Source organism: Serinus canaria, chromosome 1 (assembly GCF_022539315.1).
Source record: "Serinus canaria isolate serCan28SL12 chromosome 1, serCan2020, whole genome shotgun sequence".
Classification (NCBI taxonomy): Eukaryota; Metazoa; Chordata; class Aves; order Passeriformes; family Fringillidae; genus Serinus; species Serinus canaria.
In genome coordinates, this window is record NC_066313.1 from 18,717,819 (window position 1) to 18,735,425 (window position 17,607).

Below are 17,607 nucleotides of genomic sequence, written 5' to 3' on the forward strand. Positions count from 1 at the left end.
TGGAGGGATGCCAGGTGTGTCTGACTTGTGGTGGCCATGGACAAATAGTGTCAGTGATCAACAGAGAAGGCTCAGGTTAACCAGTGAGCAAGAGGGCACAGAAAAAGCCTACCTGACTGTGAAGCAGGTTCACACGTTCAGTGGCTTCCAGCAGTTCATGTTCTGCCAGCTTCCTTGCCCTTTCAGTCTGATCCAGCAAAGCCCTCAGCTCATCCAGCTCTGACTGGAGAAGGTTGTTTCTCCTGTCAGAGACTGCCAGCTGCTCCTTCAGATCTTCGTTCACGTGTCCTGAGTCATCCAGCTGCACCTGAAGCTCCTAAAATAAAGCAACAAAACCCCATCTCAAGCCTCTGTCTTTATATCAGAGAAATGCAGATTGCAGCAGCTACCTGGGATCAATCTCAAGAATTTCAGTGCTTCTTAAATTTATTATATTTTTATTTTATTTCCAAACTGTAAGCTGAATAGCTTTTGTGGTATGTGGTACAATAGAGGAAAAAATCTGTGTTCTCAAATCTCTAAGAGCTGGTGGTTCTGGAAGAGGAGACAACAGAAGAGGTGCCTTGGCAAGAAACAATTTTTTTTTTTTTAAAGCTATTACAAATGTTGATACAAACAACAAAGCTGAATATACACACAGTCCCTGTACTCCAAATAGCCCACGTGCTCTCGCCTCTTTTAAAAGCCTTGCAAGCTCACAAGAAAATCACAGGTTTTCAGTTCTTCATGTTGCAGCTTTCTGCCCCTGCAAGAGGCTGCAGCCAGCAAGGGTTTTAAGGGTTTTATGACTGAATCTTGTCTAGCTTGTATGCATGTCTGAGAAGAAATCCACATTTCAATATTCTTTTATGCCAGACATGATCACCAAGGCTTTCCCTTTACATTGTTGGGAGTAGCTTCTCTCTTAATTACCATCACCACTGCTGGTTTGGTCTGTGCTAAGGGAATCCAGCCCCTCAGTACCACTGGGTGCTTGAGGGGCACCAGTACCTTTATCTGTGTCTGCAAGACTCGTGCTGACTTGGTTGCTTCTGCAGCATGCCTGTTAGCATGGCTGAGCTGGATTTCCATCTCATTGAGGTCCCCTTCCATCTTCTTCTTAAGCCGGATGGCCTCGTTTCTGCTGCGGGCTTCAGAATCCAGGGTGGACTGCAGTGAGTCTATGGCACGTTGCTGGTTTCTCCTGAAAAGGACATGAAAGGTAAATGGAATGATTTTCCTCTCTGTTCAGAGACACAGAATACTAGCAGCAGTACTTCACTTTCTGAAATGTCTCTCCTCCAGAAATAGTGTATTTCTGACTAGTGACATAGGTAGCACTCACACAAAGTTTGCAGTGCCTCACTGCTGTCTAACTGGCTGGCGGGCTTCACACCCTCAGCTAACTCCTGATCTGTAAGCACCTCTAACATCCTTCTACTGTGTTTCCTTTGGCAGTACTGGAGCAAGGAGTGGTCTCAGAGTTCTTGTAAACACAAGCCAGTATGGATTTGAACCTGACAAGAAGCACTTCCAGCCCAACAGTCACTTAGTAAAATATTTACTGAGTAATTTCCTGGAATGATTTATATCTCAGCCTTTTGCTGAAGACATTAGTGGAGGGGATTAATCAAACTGAAGTGAGGTTGCTACATTCTAAGCTCTAGGTGCTCTTTATAGTAAATGGCATGTGTAAGCTACTATTTATTGTGTCTGAAAATAGATGTTGAAAAAACTTTTTTTGTGCTAATTATAAGGGAAGTTATTCATTCATATAAATGTGTGTTACGGACATCTAAATTTAGAAGTGATTAAAACCCACCCAGTTGACAGCCTGGTTCCCCTGGGAAAGGCAGCTTAATGTTAATTTAAAGACAAAGCAGATACAAACAACCTAATTGTCTTGATTCTGTAACAGAGAAATCCTACAACGAAAGTTTTACTTTCTTACAACCAGAAAGTTACTCAAAGCACAGAATATGACACACATGGAAACATTTATTTCACTGCTGGCCAAGTTCTGCTGAAAGTGTAGGAGGTCTGGGAAATCACCAAGTCAACAAGATAAAACTTGAGGGCTTTATTGCTCCAGGAAGATACTGAACTGTGCCCAAGACTCCCAGAAATCAACACAGAATGTCTACTGAACACTCATTGTGAAGCTGAAGCAAAATGCACTGATTAGCACAGCTTGTCTCCTGAGATATCTGCAATCCAGACATCTTCAAGACACCAGAAGGTTAAAGGGCCAAAATATTCTTGGTTTTGAAGCAATTAACATATCAATCCCTGTGGGTATGCTGGCCAGGGTGGGCCTTGGACTTCCCTTTCCCTACCCTTTACCCTATCAAAAACCAATGACATGATTCTTGAATTAATGATATTACAACAGTGATTATTCAGGGCTGAAGTTTGCTGAATAACTGCACAGACACATAGGCTAGCATGGCCTCCTCTTGAGGGCCTAACTCTTTAGACTTACTTTTCTGCTGGGTGGGAGAGGAGAGACAAAAGACACCATCCTCCTCCCACTTAATTGCGTTCCATTTTTTCCTATTTATCCATCTTACCTGCAAGTTCCTCTCCTGTTCCATTCACACTTTCTGCATGTCTGCAATTCTCACTTCTTACCCAAATGGTGTACCCATAACAGCAAGCTCCTCACATCCTCTCACACTCAGTGTAGCTGTAATTGCATAAATTAACTAAATGCCCTCAGCTGACATGGGTTTGAGCACCACTGAGGCAAGTACAGCCTGGGGGTCCCCTTGGGAGGCAGCCATCCCACACAGGATTAGGAGATGGCAGCTCTCTAGACCTACTTACCTCCATACTGTCAACATCAGAGTTAGTGGTCCTGGTCTGCTGTGAATTGATTATGCCAGCCAGTTTTTTACAGCTGCAGTGTGTTATGCATGATGGGTTTAATGGTATACTGTCAGAGACTGATCTGACAGGAATGTTTGAACTGAGCAAGGGAAATGTGTCAGGGCTTGCCTTTGGCAGATAGTCAGAGCTGTCTGGTTTCTGGTACGGACAGTATCTGCCTATGCTGGCATAACTACCTGTGGTGCGTTTAACTGGCTTGGGTCCTGAGAATAGTTCCAGTCTTTCCAGACTTTTCCCTTAAGAAGCATGCTGCTTCCTGCACAGTACCTTATATTTTCCATTTCTTCCTCCTTTTCTGTCAGTTTCCTTTCAAACTCTGCTTTAACCTGAGAAAGTTCAAGCTGAAAACGAAGCGTCTTACTTTCTTCATGTTCCAAAGCTCCCTGAAATAGAAAACACCAAGGGCTTGCAAACCAGGAATTGATTTTTTTTCCCAAACTATAAATAGCAGCACAAACATGATCCCTTCACACTTCTCTTCCTGTTTCCTCCTCCTCTCTCTAGGCAAGGACACAAGTAGCTTACATGGCAAAACAACACATTTATTTGCCTTCTAATGCAACTTGACAGCTGGAAAACCAAGCGGCAAGCTCCTCAGAGAACAGATTGTTAAACAGTCCACAGCTCACAAAAAACCACCCAAACATCACCCCAACACCTTCAGTCCTGCCTGCATGGTTTTGACATCAACAGATGTTCCCTGCTCCACACCTCTGTACAGATTCCCCCTGGAAATTCAGAGGCTTGTAAGGGACAGGGATACGCTAAAACAGATTGTTGTTGGGAGAGTGAAGGTATCCACACATCCATCCCCTCCCGCTCACAAAAATCTCTGCAAATCAAAGTGCTGGAAAGTTCCCCATTACATAATCTTACATAATAGGCAAGATGACTTCAAGGAAAGAAATAACAGACATCAGCTCTGTATGACAAAATGCCCAAACTCTCTGCCCGTTCTTTCCAATTAACATGAAGACAAGTCTGTGAAACAGGAGTGATTTGTTCCTGTCTTTATTCCCACATTTCTCTCATATGTAGAAGTGAAGAACTAAGCAGTAGTTCACAGCCCATAAAGGAATAACAAGGCCTCTGACTTTCAGGTTTAGCATAAGCCAAGCTCAGTGTCATTCTGTCCCCCTGCTGCTCACACTGAACATGAGTGAAAGCACAGAACTGAACATCATATTTTGGGAGGTGTTCTCTGAAGGGTGGAACTGCACAAGATTAGCTAGTCTTCCATCAAGAGAATGAGGAAACAGAATGAGGATTGTGAAAACAAAGTTGTACAAAATCCCTGCTGATCTCCAGCCAACATGCAGCAGGTCAGTCAAATACACACATCATGACCAGGAGCCACATCATATTAGTGGAAAAGCTTGTGGAAATTCTTTGTCATCAGCAGTGACTTCCAGAGGCTCCAATTCACAAGAAAGGGAGAAAATCTGCATTAACCCATTTCTTTCACATTTAGAGTAAGATACATCATCACTTTTGCTAATTCCTAATACCACTGAGTTTTAGAAAGCCATTCCACAAGTCCAGGAAAGTAAACTGTGCCCCTTAGATCCCTCAAGAACTGATATATTCTTCCCAGCAAGGAAAGCTTTTTGACAGAGTACATAATCATTCTCCACATCTTAGAGCTGTGGAAGGAAGACATGCTCTGGGAAAGTAGGGCAGATGAAAATGATGGAAAATCCTGATAAAGACATCCTCTTCCTTTTCCCTTGAGCTTTCTTTTCTTACCTCTGCTTCTTCCAGAGCCAGCTGAACTTCTGACTTCTCTTGCTCAACCTGCTTCTTGATTTTTTCTATTTCATGGAGGCTCTTGTTTCCTTCACTAATCTGATTGGTCAGATCAGAAATCTCCTCTGAAACAAAAGAGGAATGGATGGATTTAGCAAACAGAGAGTTTGGAGCACCCTGCAATTCATGGAGTGTGAATAGAGGACCTATGCCTCAAGCTGCTACCTCAAGGGCTCCTCTGTATAGGAGCCCTGCCTTACTTTCACTAACAGCAAGATCTTTTACCTGAACAACTTGAAGGCATAGCTTTTCTTGTGAATGCTTTGTAAATGGCTATAGTGATTTAGTTTTTATCTGTGATATGTAGGTTCGGAACACCATGCTCTGCTGTTTAGGCTTCATCCACTGCACCTCTATCATCTTTCTTGCTCCTCCCTGGAGACTGCCTCCTCAGGCAGTGAGTTTCATTGACAGAGGGGCAAAGGGAAGCCTTCTCTGCTCTGGCCATATCCATCTCCAAACATTCACTGGCACCATCAGTGTCTCAAATTACATCGGAAAGCTCATCTCAGGATGATATAAATATTTTTCTTCACAACTGTTGCAGGGTACCTGCATCCCTCCAGCCTTCTGCTGATGGGGCTCTTGCACTGGCTGCGGGACCTGAATGAAGCCTACCTTGGAGGTTCTTGTTTTCCCTTTTCAAAGTCTCCAGGTGGTCCAGTGTCTCCTCATAGGCATTCTTCAGCTTGAAGAGCTCAGTGCTGAGGCCACGGGCCTCCTTCTGGGAAGCCTCCAGCTCTGCCTGTGACTCTTCGTACTTCTGCTTCCAGTCACTGATGATCTTGTCAAAACCACGCTGCTTCTTGTCCAGTGAGGCAGCTGCTGAGTTGGCCTTCTCCAGGTCAATCATCATGTCTTCCAGCTCATTCTGCAGCCTGTGCTTTGTCTTTTCCAGAGAGGAGCACTTGGCATTGGCTGCCTCAATTGCTTCCTCAGCCTCTTGCAGGCGAGCGGCAAGCTTCTTCCTATCAGGCGGGAAGACACAGTGAAATGACCAAGTGTCACTGCGGCCGTGTTATCCAGAAAAACCGACACCAAAGCAATAACTCAGTAAATCAGTTCTGAAAGGGAAAACAGCGAGGGGGTGAGGATGAGGATGGAGCAAGGGGAACAGAGAGGGAAGTTGAGCCTCTAGAGAGAAGGGGCTATGATGGGAAAAAACAGCTTAAATTATGAATACTGGTATGTGACAAAACATTTTGTTGTGTGTCTGTGAATATTTGAAATTGAACTTCTGAACTCTCAGGCATCAGTTAGCTACTTACTAGCTGTAACCAGTATGGGCTGGTTGTAAATTTTTTATGAGCCCTGCTCTAAATGACAGTGTCATTTTCCTCCAATTAAGAGATATGAGACAATCACCAGTTAGGAGGCTGGTCATGCCCTGGGCTTTTATTCATAGTCTATTTAGACTAGAAAAATAGCGAGTCCTGGAAAGAAGAGGTGCTGGAAAGAAACGATGGCTTAGAAAGAGGATCGTAGAGATACTACGTTAATAAAAGATGCTGAAAGTGTGGTAAGATCCTGCAGATCGGAGATGTGCAGAGGTAGAAGTTGGAGGTGTTCAGAGACCTTGCCCAGCAACCTGAGCCTGGTAACTGGGAGCAGCTGTACAGTGTGAACCAACATGACTTTCTACCCTACTTTTCCAGGGCAGCCATCATCTCCCAGAGGGAAAGGGAAGTCAAGACCAAGGAAACATAGTACTGGGCTGGGGCAAAGTAAGAGAGTGTGATGTAACTAAGTAGGACTATCTAATTTTGTTGGCTCTCAAATAAACCCCTGTATCCACAGCCACTGCTCCAGAGACAAGCACTCAGCAGAAATATTGACCTGCCCAAGCAATAAGAAGAACAGAAGGGCAGCCCCAAATTACAGCATTGAGTCAGAAGGACTTTCCAACCAGGAAAATTTCCAACCCTATTTCCTTAGCACACAATAAGACTTGGTGAGCACAGTTCTGCCAGTCAAGGACAGGCTGAAGCCCTCGTAACTCACTTGGCATCTTCCAGCTCCTCAGTTCTCTGAATGGCATCAGTCTCATACTTTGTTCTCCACTGTGCCACTTCTGCATTTCCCTTGGAGAGGGCCCGCTGCAGCTCTGCCTTGGCTTCCTGCTCCTCCTCATACTGCTCCCGCAAGAGATCACAGTCATGCCTGGCTGCTTGCAGGGCATGAGCCAGGGCATTTTTGGACTGCAGGGATAGAAAGGCCACAACATTTCAAGGTTACCTACAGCAAAACCAAAACAAACAGCCCCTAGAAATTCAAACGGAAGCTTAAGCTTCTTTTTTACCTTTTCGCCTCTGTCTTTGACAGTCCAGGTCAAGTAAGGTGAAAACTGTTTGAAGTCACCCCTAACTGGTGATATGAGGAGGAAGCTATCATGACTGAGGACAATTTAACAACTTTGGAGAATCAACCCAAACTTTTAAGATGTAAGATCTGAGATTTTTGCTGTCCTGCTAGGTACATTTCATTTAGCATTTATGTATGCCAATGATTTTCCCAAACTCTTCTCTTGTGATTTGCCTCAGTCAGGGGCAGGAACTTAGATCATTACAGTTAGTAGGAATCATTGTCACGGCTATGCCTCATTTCAGCTTTTATCTGCACTACATGAATATGAATACTTTTTGCCATTCCATTTCAAGGAATGGGACACAGATAAAGTATTACCTTGGTTTCCTCTTCTAGCTGTCTCTTAAGTTCTTCAATCTGTTGCGTAAAGGACGTTTTTCCCCGGGACAGCTGACTTATCAGTGACTCCTTCTCTTCGAGTTGTCTAGTAAACTCACCTGCCACAAGATTTGAAAAATAAGCAAACAAACAACAAAAGAGCAAGATGATGAAATTACAAAGTTGCAGTCAAAAATTGTAGTTCTGCCTGTCCAATTCTGCTGAGGAAAAGAACTCACAGTGATTGCAATTGACCTGTTGTGAAGCTTTTTCCAAAGTTGTAACCATCAGATACTTCACCAGGACAGTTTTTCTCAGATTTTTTTTTCCCCCCTTTTTTTGGTGGGTTTAATGACTTGAATTTTCTTGTTTGGTCAGTTGGGTTTTTTTGTACTGTCAATAGCTTGATTCAATAATTTTACTTCAGTTTGTGGATCAGACTAGACTGATGCTTACTTTCATGGGCAGTGGTAGCTGGTTTTACTTTTTTCACTGGTTTATATTGCTTTTCCACAGACTTCTTTTCAGAGGGCTGCAAAGCACCTTGAGAACCTCACAAAGACCAGTATGCAGAACAGATGAATATGTAAGGAAAACTTTATTGGGCACATGAAGTGTGTCACTGCAGGACCAAAAACCACAGTCTTACAGGAGACACAGAAGTTACAACTAACAGTAAATGAAAAATATGTCTTTGAAAATACCCAGAACAGTGGTATCTGCTGAGAATGCAGAAATTAAATAATACTGCTCTGGCCAGAAATGTAGCAAGAAGTTAGAAGATATGTGGTATTTAGAGGATATGTGAACATTTTCTAGGGTGCAATGCTCAAGGTCAGGCTGAGGAAGATGGGATTCACACGGGCTCAACTCCTTTTTCCCTCCAGTATTTCTAGATGCACATATCCTTGTTCCTAAAACAATAGGTACCTAGGCAGCCTGGCACATCCTGGGTTCCAAGCTAGCACATCCATTTTTGGCTCATGAGATTGTATCACTGTATGCTGATAAATGCGGGTACAGGTTTGTTTTAAAAGCCAGTCCAAGGCAAGGTGTCCCCACCAAGGTTATAAGAATACTGAGGATAGAAATGTCAAAAGACACAAAGCTACTGCTCCACTCAGCAATCCCAAGCCTGCCACCTTCAGAGCAGCTGCCGCTGCAGAACACATCTCACTGATGCAGTACAGAGGTGCCCTGATAAATTCCCGGGAAACACTCTATCTGGGCAGAACATGCACATACCATTCTCACTCTGGAGTTTAGTCTTCTGAGTAGTGAGGTCATTCATGAGGCGAGTCATTTCCTCCAGTTTTGTTTTTGTCTCATTGAGATGGTCTTCATAAGTGCGACAAAGCTTCTCTGCATTGGCCTAATGGGAATCAGGAGAAAAGACAAAGCAAGTTGTAGCCTCCAGGCTATTGTTTGGAAGCTCTAGCCTTCAAAATGTATCATTTTTTCTGTGTGTTTGTCTTTCAGAGGAATGGCAGATAGCAAAGAAACAAATATCACAGTAGCAGGGAGGAGCAGCCCCATGTCTATGATGCCAGGACATGGGACTCCCCATCAGATCACCTTCCCCACTTGTTTTCCCTGAACTGTGTTCTGGATGTAAGCAACAGTGTAAAAAGGCTCTGCAAGAACTTCAGCAGCAGTGACATGCCTATGGAGTTCAGGCATAGCCACTTCATAATTGCTAGATGGGAAAATCACCTCCAATGAAAATTGCTCTACTGATTCTGCTTTAATTACCATTTATCATAAACTGGGTTTGATGACAGCTTTCTAACTCTGAAAATACTGACATTTCTTTTCCTCACTTGCACTGAAAGAAATCTATTTTGAGTGCTCTGAAAGCTTCTGAGATTATCTACTCAGGAAATAAAATCCACAATTCTGCTGTAGGAAGTGAAAATGCATTGTGTGATCATGCAAGCCTTTGCTGTGCACTCCGTGCTAGCATGGATCAAAACTGTGAACCAAGGGCAGGATCTGAAAGGACTCTGCTTAGGGTGAGAGATATCCTGACATGGATGGCATCACTCCAGTTGTCACCAGCCTGGAAGAGCCTAATTTGGCATGTTTTTGTGCCCTGAGATGCATGGATGAACAATATGCCTGGGACTGAGGGTGCACTGTGTGTTTCAGACAGGCCATCTTAATTGCTGTTCCATCTCTAGGGAAAAAGGGTTGTACCACCAGCTGGGTAAAGGAGACGTGATGCAAGACACCACCTTCTAAAGCACTTCAGCCATAGCAGGTGTCCTGGGAAACCTTCAGACCAGCCTTAGCTACCCATGACTTTGGTGCTTTGGGAAGCCTCAGGACCCTTACTTTTCCCTTGACCATCTGCTCCATGTTGGATGACAGATCATCCACTTCCATCTTCAGCTCGCTTTTCTCCTTCTCCAGTTTCTGCTTGACCCTCTGCAGGTTGTCCAGCTGCTCCCCCATCTCGGCCACACTGTCTGCGTGCTTCTTCCTCAGCGTGGCGGCCGTGGCCTCGTAGTGCAGCGTGGCCTCCTCCAGGTCCCGCCGCAGCTTCAGGAACTCCGCCTCACGCTTCTTGTTCATCTCCAGCTGGGCAGCTGTGGCTCCCCCAGCCTCCTCAAGCCGCTCACTCAGTTCCTCCAGCTCTCGGGCCAAATCTGATCTCTGCTTTTCCACCTTGGCTCGAGCTGCTCTTTCTGCTTCCAGCTCCTCTTCTAGTTCTTCTATACGAGCCTGTCAGAGAAACATGAACACTTTTGGGTCAGTGCTATTCCCATCAGAAGGCTATGAGGCACCTTACAAACTGTTAAACCCTCTGACAGCCCACATTTTACCTCACTGCAGAAGCTCAGCTGTTAATGGACTTGCCCATTTGTGCCAGTAAATCAGATCCTGAGCTACAGTAATGATGGTGAGTCACATCTTGCTTGCAGTAGATTGTGCTGCAAGATCTAATTCAAGACATATAGTTCCACTGCATTGACCTTATGTTCGCAGGTTTGACATTCAGCTGAAATACATGTGAGGAGTCACATGCTAGTAGGAGTAACAGCAACAAATTCTCATTTTAATTACTTCCATGACTGGAGTAATTTCTCTCTAGGAGTGTTAAGACAGGATTTCAATACAGCAGTGTGTAGAACTGCCTGGATAACGAATATTTATTGGAAGCAGTCTTTTTTATTATAAGATTATTTTCACCAATCTGCACTTTACATCCAAGTTATACAAATATTCTTTATTTACAAAAAAAGGTGGAGCTGTTGTTTTTGGGTCCAGACATTGTGTTTGGACTGTGCTGAATTTCCTTGGCCTTTTAATTTCTGTAGAAAATTTCCTGTGTGTTTTAACCTTTTCTCTAAATTTCAAATCCATTCTTATCACTGCTGAACTCCTCTCCAGTAACTACCCTGGCCTCCATGGTTTGGAACAATATTATTTGCTTAAAACAAAACACCAAAGCCTTTCTGCCTTGCCTGAAACCACTACCATCTTGTGGTCATCTGTCCTGCTACTGGGAGGAAACATTATAGAGCAACCATCCTGAGGGAAAAAAGGGATCTGTCTAGGAAGCTATGGAGATGTACCACTTTGTGTCTCAAAGAGGAGCTGCAGCCAGCCGTGAAAAGTTTCTGCAAGATCTTTCAGTGAGGCACAAAGAGACACTAGTCCTAAGATATACAATAAAAAAGCAAGCTGACCTGAAGCTCCTTGATCTTCTTTTGCAGCTGCATCACTATAGCTTGTTCATCTTCTATCTTGGAATTCAGCTGGCTCATTTCGAATTCTTTCCTGGCACGGAAAGGAAAATCCTACTGTGACAATTTGCCTTGAAGCTTCAAGTTAGGATTTTTAAATTTTTAAAGAGTTGTTTGATAAAACTTCTAACGTATCTAAAAATAAAAACAATTCTCATGTATTGCAATTTGCATGAAAACACATTTTCCTCTGAGCAGCAAATCCCAAGCCAAGCCTCTGCATGCATTTGTGCAATTATATTTCTGGGACTTTGTGTCATACAAAAGCAACGCTATTTTCAGACTCAATGGAAAAACATATTTAACAGTCAGGTCTCCTAACAATACTACCACTGTTAGTTAGGATGAACAACTTTATAGAATTTCTTCAGCTTTCTCCTCTAAGCAATGAAAAACATTAATAAGTTTCTGGGTTGCTTTTTTTAATGTATGAAAGTTTAATGAATTCTAATGTTTCAGGTGTCATGTGTACAAGAGTTATTTTGCCTCCCTCCTTGGCTACACATTTTCATAATAGAATTTTCTTTTCAGCGACCAGCAGGATGACACACCTGAAGGCTCTTAAATGACACTATAACTGTGCTGCTTTATTTGGCACAACAAAATCAACTTCTTACTTTTTCAACTTTTCTTCCATCTGCAGTTTATCATTTTCCAAGTCCATGACACTCTCTTGGGTCAGCTTCAAGTCCCCTTCCAGTTTGCGTTTTGCCCTTTCTAGATCCATCCTCACTTTCTTCTCTTGTTCCAGTGATCCCTCGAGCTTTAGAAGCAAAGTCACTTAATAAATATATTGAACACAGATGGTTTACAACAGCCAGACATAGGCTATGCCCAGTTCTAGTGAGCTAGTGCCAAGTTCTAGTGAGCTGTGAAGCAGAAGCACTTAAGCCCAAGCATCCTAGTTTACAGGTTTTGTTTACTAGCAGCCAGTGGGCATATGGGGCTAAAGAAATAGAACAAAAGGGTTAGTCTATGCTTTACATTTGTGCAAGCATTACAGCTCTCTTAATGGCAAAGTTCTGTTTGACTTCATGCCAGTTACACTGCAAGTGCAAGTTGGGAGGATTTTTCCTTGTCATTGCAATCCTTTGAAAGGCTGAACACAGATTGGTTTTGGTGGTCTTCCTGTAATTATACCTTTTACAGACAGTACAAGGAATACATTTCTAAAAGGAGAGGAATATATTTCAGTTTTGCAACTTTTCAGCTCACGAAAGGTCCACTGTAAGTGGTGGTCAAACAAGCCTTGTGAAACATAAAGGAAGAGCCAGCTTACATCATCCACTTGCTGTTCCAGTTTCACTTTAGCTTTGCTCAGTGTGTTGACCTTGTCCTCTTCTGCTTGTAGGTCATCTAGAACTTGCTGATGAGATTCCTGCAAAGACTTTTTCTCCTTAGTAAGTTTGCTGATATTCTCATCAAGTGTTGCCATTTCTTCTGTCAGATTTTTGACCTGGGTGAGAAAGGAAGGTGTGTTTGTTAGACTTTGAAGGAAGGGATTAAATTTCTATCTGGTCTGAATAGTCTCAAATGACTTTCTGGACTGAACTTGTAAGCAGGAAAACAAGAGAAAGAAAGGGATCTCTCCCCTCCCTGCACCTCATGGCGTTTTGAGTTAAATTGCCATCATGGGAGTAATGTCTGCCAGTTTTTGGTGTGGGGGTAGTACATTATTTCAAACATACTAAATTCTTTTTAGAGTCACTCCTGTTGATGGACTCCAGCTTCTGAATCTCTCTGGGAAGAGTAGGAGATGAGCTTTTTACATTTACAGGTTCAAGGAGGAGATCTGGAGGAGTTCATAGTTACAGCAGAAGATTGTTTACTTAAAAATGCCACAAATAGGTATAATTCTTTAGCTGAAGTGCAGTAAGACTCACTTAAAAAAGAAAAAAAAAAAAGGAAACTTAGGCTCAGAGGTAACAATTTTCACCTCACAAATTACTGTATCTACTGATCCTTCACTGTGGCCTGTGTAACAAACAGTGTAAAACCATCAGAAGACCCATAGCACTTCTCACAAAGGTAATCCGTGCCCAGCCTCTTTTGAATACATGGTGAAGTTCTGAATGTACCTTGTTTTCAGTAGCATGTTTCTCTTTCTCTACTTTTGCAAGTGTTATTTCAAGGTCATCAATATCCTTCTTGAGCTCAGAGCACTCATCTTCCAGTTTCCTCTTCTTAGAAGTCAGCTCAGAATTCATCTCTTCCTCATCCTCGACCCTCTCTGTCAGTTCTTTGACTTTGGCTTCCAGCTGAATCTTGGATTTAATCAACAAGTCGCAACGTTCCTCAGCATCTGCCAGAGTGTCTTGCTCCTGGTGTGGCACAAGGAAGAGGACAGCAATGACTGACCTTTTTTCTCCCTCACTTTTCCCCTAGCCTGTAACTGGTCAGGGAGCCTGACACAAAACAACAAAGTAGTGCAAGGAAAATTTTCTCCTCTTGATTTCAGAAGACAAGTAATTAACAGAGCAGGATGAGATAGTGGTGAGCATGACTAGTCACATTGGAGACTACTTGCATGTGTTACTGCTGTGGACAGTACCTTGAACAGAATCTGTTAACATTTGTATTGTTAGCCTACCTGGGCTAACATAAGAACTGTATGCTGAAACATATGCTAAAACATAAGAACTTTTATCCACTCTGAATTTTGGAAAGGCTCTGACAGTATCAACAGCTTATTTTTATTAAATTCTACTAACACGCTAGTCTGTAAACCTTTGAGTTTCAAAGAATGACTAATAAGTATATAAGTCTATATGTCTACTCACAGCTTGGAGTTGGAGAAGCAAATCATTTTTTTCCTGAACTAAAGAGACTTGCTTTTCCTCAAGTTCCTTTCTCCGGGCTTCAGATTTTTCCAGGGCCTCCTTCAGTTTCAAGAATTCTTCCTTCATATTGGCCATCTCCTTTTCAGTTTCTGCAGTCTTCAGGAGAGGCTTGATCTTAAAGAAAAGCTTCATCCAAGGCCAGTTCTTGACAGCCATAAAAGCACGGATGTTCCACTGGATTACAAGAAGGGCGTCCCTGGTTTAAGAGAAAACAAAAAAACTCCCTAAATCTTAGCCTGAATTGAAAAAATGAGGGGTTTTGTTTTCATTCTCAGTCAGTTTCATAAGTTTTTTTCTGAGCAATATTAGGAACCTTTACTAATTTCCAAGAGATGCAAGAAACTTCCTCCAGATCGCTTTATTTTCAGAGACATAAAAAATTTCAAAATCTCATTTTCACCAAAGCTGCAGGCAATTAATATACAGTTGCTATTATTTTTATCACACATACACTTAAAGCTTTTAATTTAGGGTTATCTATAGCCTTAGGGACTGTAATTAATAGCTCTATTCAACTTATAATTAAATGATAATTACTATTATCTGCTAAGATTTAAGGGGGTGCCTTCATACCTGCGCTCCACTATCTTCTGAAACTCAATCCGCATCAATCTGCCGCGCGCTCTTGCCTGGATCATCGTTAAGATTTTCGCAAGTCTCTCATCCCTCATTTCTTCTAGATGGCCCAAGAGACCAGCCTTGAAGAACACCTGTTGCATGCACAGATGTCAGTTCACCACAAAGAAGGATTTATATTAGAGCTACATTTCAGCTACCTTGCTAAAATGATTCACCCTGTATTCTTATTGATACATTATAACCTAGGCAAGTATAGAGGGCCCAATACTGCTTGAGTAAGGGACTTTGCTGTACATTTCCAGAGTTCTTTTAAAACTGGGTTTTATCTCCCCAGTTTTGAATAGGCCAAACCACTTTATCACCACAATACCTTTGTAGGTCAACTGAACCACAACTCCTGACTCCCAGAAATCCCGGCTAATGGGATCATGTGAGAGTACCACATGCCTCATTTCAAAAGATGCAGCTGATCTCACGGTCCATCTATGTTTGAATGTACCTATGCAGTACTAAATAAGCTATTGTTTTACTGGGGGGCATGGAGCATCAGCTGGTGCTGTGTCTGCTTGTAGAGTTTCTCTAATGAAAGCTCTGTGGGAGCCAGAGAGTTGAATTTCCTCTAGCACAGCTTAGGCTTTACTATCACTTTGCTGCTATTTTGCTGCTATTTTGCTGGTTTCTTCTATTATTAAATCTCCATTAAACACCACCACCAGAAATTTCAGTGTCCTACTCTGCAAATTAAATACCAGATCTATCATTTTTCCTGTTACATGAGCAATAATAGTCTTTTCCAGTTACCTTGGTGTGCCCAAAACGATATTGGGTATGGTCAACATCTAAAGATGCCATCAGTTTTTCAGCAGCTTTTCTGCTGTCCACAAACTTATCCTCTGGGATTGCTCCTGGATTCAGGATGCGGTACCTGTTAATAAGAAATGAAAAATGTGTAAAATTGGCTTAGATAACACTTTAGGTTTTTTCCCTCTTCCCCCAAAAACTTTAAAAACCCAAACCAAAACAGTCAGGGTAATTTCCTGCTTTGTATCTACACAGACACAAGGAAGAGCAGAATTCTGCCATCCAAGTCAGGCAAACTGAATGGAAGGTAAACTTGAATGGAACAGGAGAAAATCATAGCTCTGCATTACCTTTGTTTGAAGTCAGCATAAAGCACTCTGTTTGGGAAACCCTTCCGGCAAATGCGGATGCCTTCCAGGACACCATTACAGCGGAGCTGATGCAAAACAAGGAATGCATCCATTTCGCCTGCAGGAGGAAAACAAGGCTAAATTAAAAGGAGTTTCTCCACAGGGCTTCATCTTCATTTCCCCAAGGAAATCGGAAAATGTGAGATGTCATCTCCTAAGAGAACAACATGATTGGATAAGGTAAAAAGCACAGACAGTATTTAAGTGCAATCTGGTGACTCAGAAGTAAGTAATAAAATGACAGAGTGAAATATTCTAAAATTTTAAGACTACTGTCTTTTTCATACCTGGAGTTTTTGATTCATTTGGGATAATGCATCGTACAAAGTGAGGGGCTGTAGATTTTAGGTTAGTCATCAGCTTATTTAAATTTTCCTAGAACAGACACATTAAAAACATGATTAGCTTTAGTGGTTTAGTGGAATTCCAATCCTATTTCTTTGTTTTGCTGGTTGTTAATTTAAGAAGATAATTTTTCTAAAAATTCTCTGACAAAATGATAAGCTTACCAAAATTATTAGAGAGAAATGTGTTCAAATAAACGGAAGTATGATTTAACATTATTATAGGGTTCCACATCAGTTTTAGCAAAGAAGATATGTGTTTTACTTACAACCTCAGAAATTTAAAACCCCAGATGAACAGCAAGCAAGACTCAGCATCATTTGGTGGAGCATTTAGGTAAAGCCAGCTGCATCTTTGCCTAGTCATTCCCCGCTCAATGGGAAGAGCTCACATTTTCCACCCGTTCCTCATAAAAGCTGGGTTTTTGTCTCCTGGCCAAACATTTTCCCTTTATTGGATTTAACCAGACATGTCCCAGGCATGGGACAAACTAGCTCAGGAGAAGCCAGCCATTCAGTGATCACCAGGCTCTAGGGAAAGTGCTTTGTTCAGTAAGTAGAAAATGGAGATCATGGGAGGTGGAATGCCATGCCATTAGCACAACTGTGCAAACTGCAGATTCCTCATACGCCAGTCAAGACAACAAACAATCTGAGCTGGGTACTAGCAGCAGCTTGTGTGCTGGAAAGTGGGCTTCTATTCTGTACAGGGCTTATTAATTATTGTCTGAGTGCCCCTTCAGCCGCCTTCACACCTCATCAGCTGGTAAGATACAGATCTCTGTTTCCTGTGATTTCCCTTCATGGGGAGTATCTCCAAACAAGATAAAATGGCATGATTAGTGGGTAACTACATCCTTCCCAACCTGAGGTTTACCTGCATTACGGCTTCCTCAATGTTACCCATAGAAATGGTAGTAATGGTAAAAAAAGGTAAATAGCCCTGTTTTCCCCTCAGCCATGATTCCTAATGACAGCTTCCACCAGGAGCACATGCCAGTCACAGAAGAAGGGAATAACTGAGGAAACAAAAGGCTTTATGCCTCTTCATTCAACAACTTTTGTTTTGCATGTCTACTCTAACCCTAGGATCCAGTTACAAGCAGTAATCAGATAGGGACTAGCAAATTACTTGTAATCAGTTCCTGTTCCAGAGACAAGCATGAAGCTGTAAGCAACAAAATAAGTGATATAGGTTGTTGGCTCCATTTTGTGAAACTTTCTCAAACACAGTAAAAAGAACAATGTCCTGACTGCTCCAAGATGATGAAATGGAGCAGCCCCTGGCATGCAGCTTTAATAGCAATGTATTTCCTTAGCCAAGGTAAATAACCCTGTCCACAAATCAAATTTCAATCTTGGATTTCAGTTTTTTCCTGACCATTACAGCCCTTAACATTCTCCTTCAATGCATTGTCTTAACTCAAACCACCAGGTGAGGAGAGGGAGCAAACCTTGTGCAATGAGGACACTGTTTGGAATGAAGCACCTTTCTTGCGTTTCTTTTCTCCACCCTGGTCCCCTAAGA

At 42.4% G+C, this 17,607-nt stretch overlaps 1 protein-coding gene across 1 annotated transcript in view; it reads right to left on the reverse strand.

Moving 5' to 3' along the window:
• Nucleotides 1-17,607, reverse strand: part of MYH15 (myosin heavy chain 15) — a 46,383-nt gene that overhangs the window by 6,956 nt on the left and 21,820 nt on the right. The window contains exons 19-37 of the mRNA XM_050981404.1: nucleotides 17,534-17,601; nucleotides 16,023-16,110; nucleotides 15,676-15,793; nucleotides 15,326-15,449; nucleotides 14,519-14,655; nucleotides 13,886-14,141; nucleotides 13,184-13,426; nucleotides 12,385-12,561; nucleotides 11,723-11,868; nucleotides 11,049-11,139; nucleotides 9,691-10,080; nucleotides 8,602-8,728; nucleotides 7,357-7,475; nucleotides 6,676-6,872; nucleotides 5,293-5,642; nucleotides 4,615-4,739; nucleotides 3,136-3,251; nucleotides 991-1,183; nucleotides 113-316 (exon numbers count right to left, since the gene is read on the reverse strand). Coding sequence (XP_050837361.1) covers nucleotides 113-316; nucleotides 991-1,183; nucleotides 3,136-3,251; nucleotides 4,615-4,739; nucleotides 5,293-5,642; nucleotides 6,676-6,872; nucleotides 7,357-7,475; nucleotides 8,602-8,728; nucleotides 9,691-10,080; nucleotides 11,049-11,139; nucleotides 11,723-11,868; nucleotides 12,385-12,561; nucleotides 13,184-13,426; nucleotides 13,886-14,141; nucleotides 14,519-14,655; nucleotides 15,326-15,449; nucleotides 15,676-15,793; nucleotides 16,023-16,110; nucleotides 17,534-17,601 — 3,269 coding nt within the window. The remainder of the gene's footprint in view (nucleotides 1-112; nucleotides 317-990; nucleotides 1,184-3,135; nucleotides 3,252-4,614; nucleotides 4,740-5,292; nucleotides 5,643-6,675; nucleotides 6,873-7,356; nucleotides 7,476-8,601; nucleotides 8,729-9,690; nucleotides 10,081-11,048; nucleotides 11,140-11,722; nucleotides 11,869-12,384; nucleotides 12,562-13,183; nucleotides 13,427-13,885; nucleotides 14,142-14,518; nucleotides 14,656-15,325; nucleotides 15,450-15,675; nucleotides 15,794-16,022; nucleotides 16,111-17,533; nucleotides 17,602-17,607) is intronic.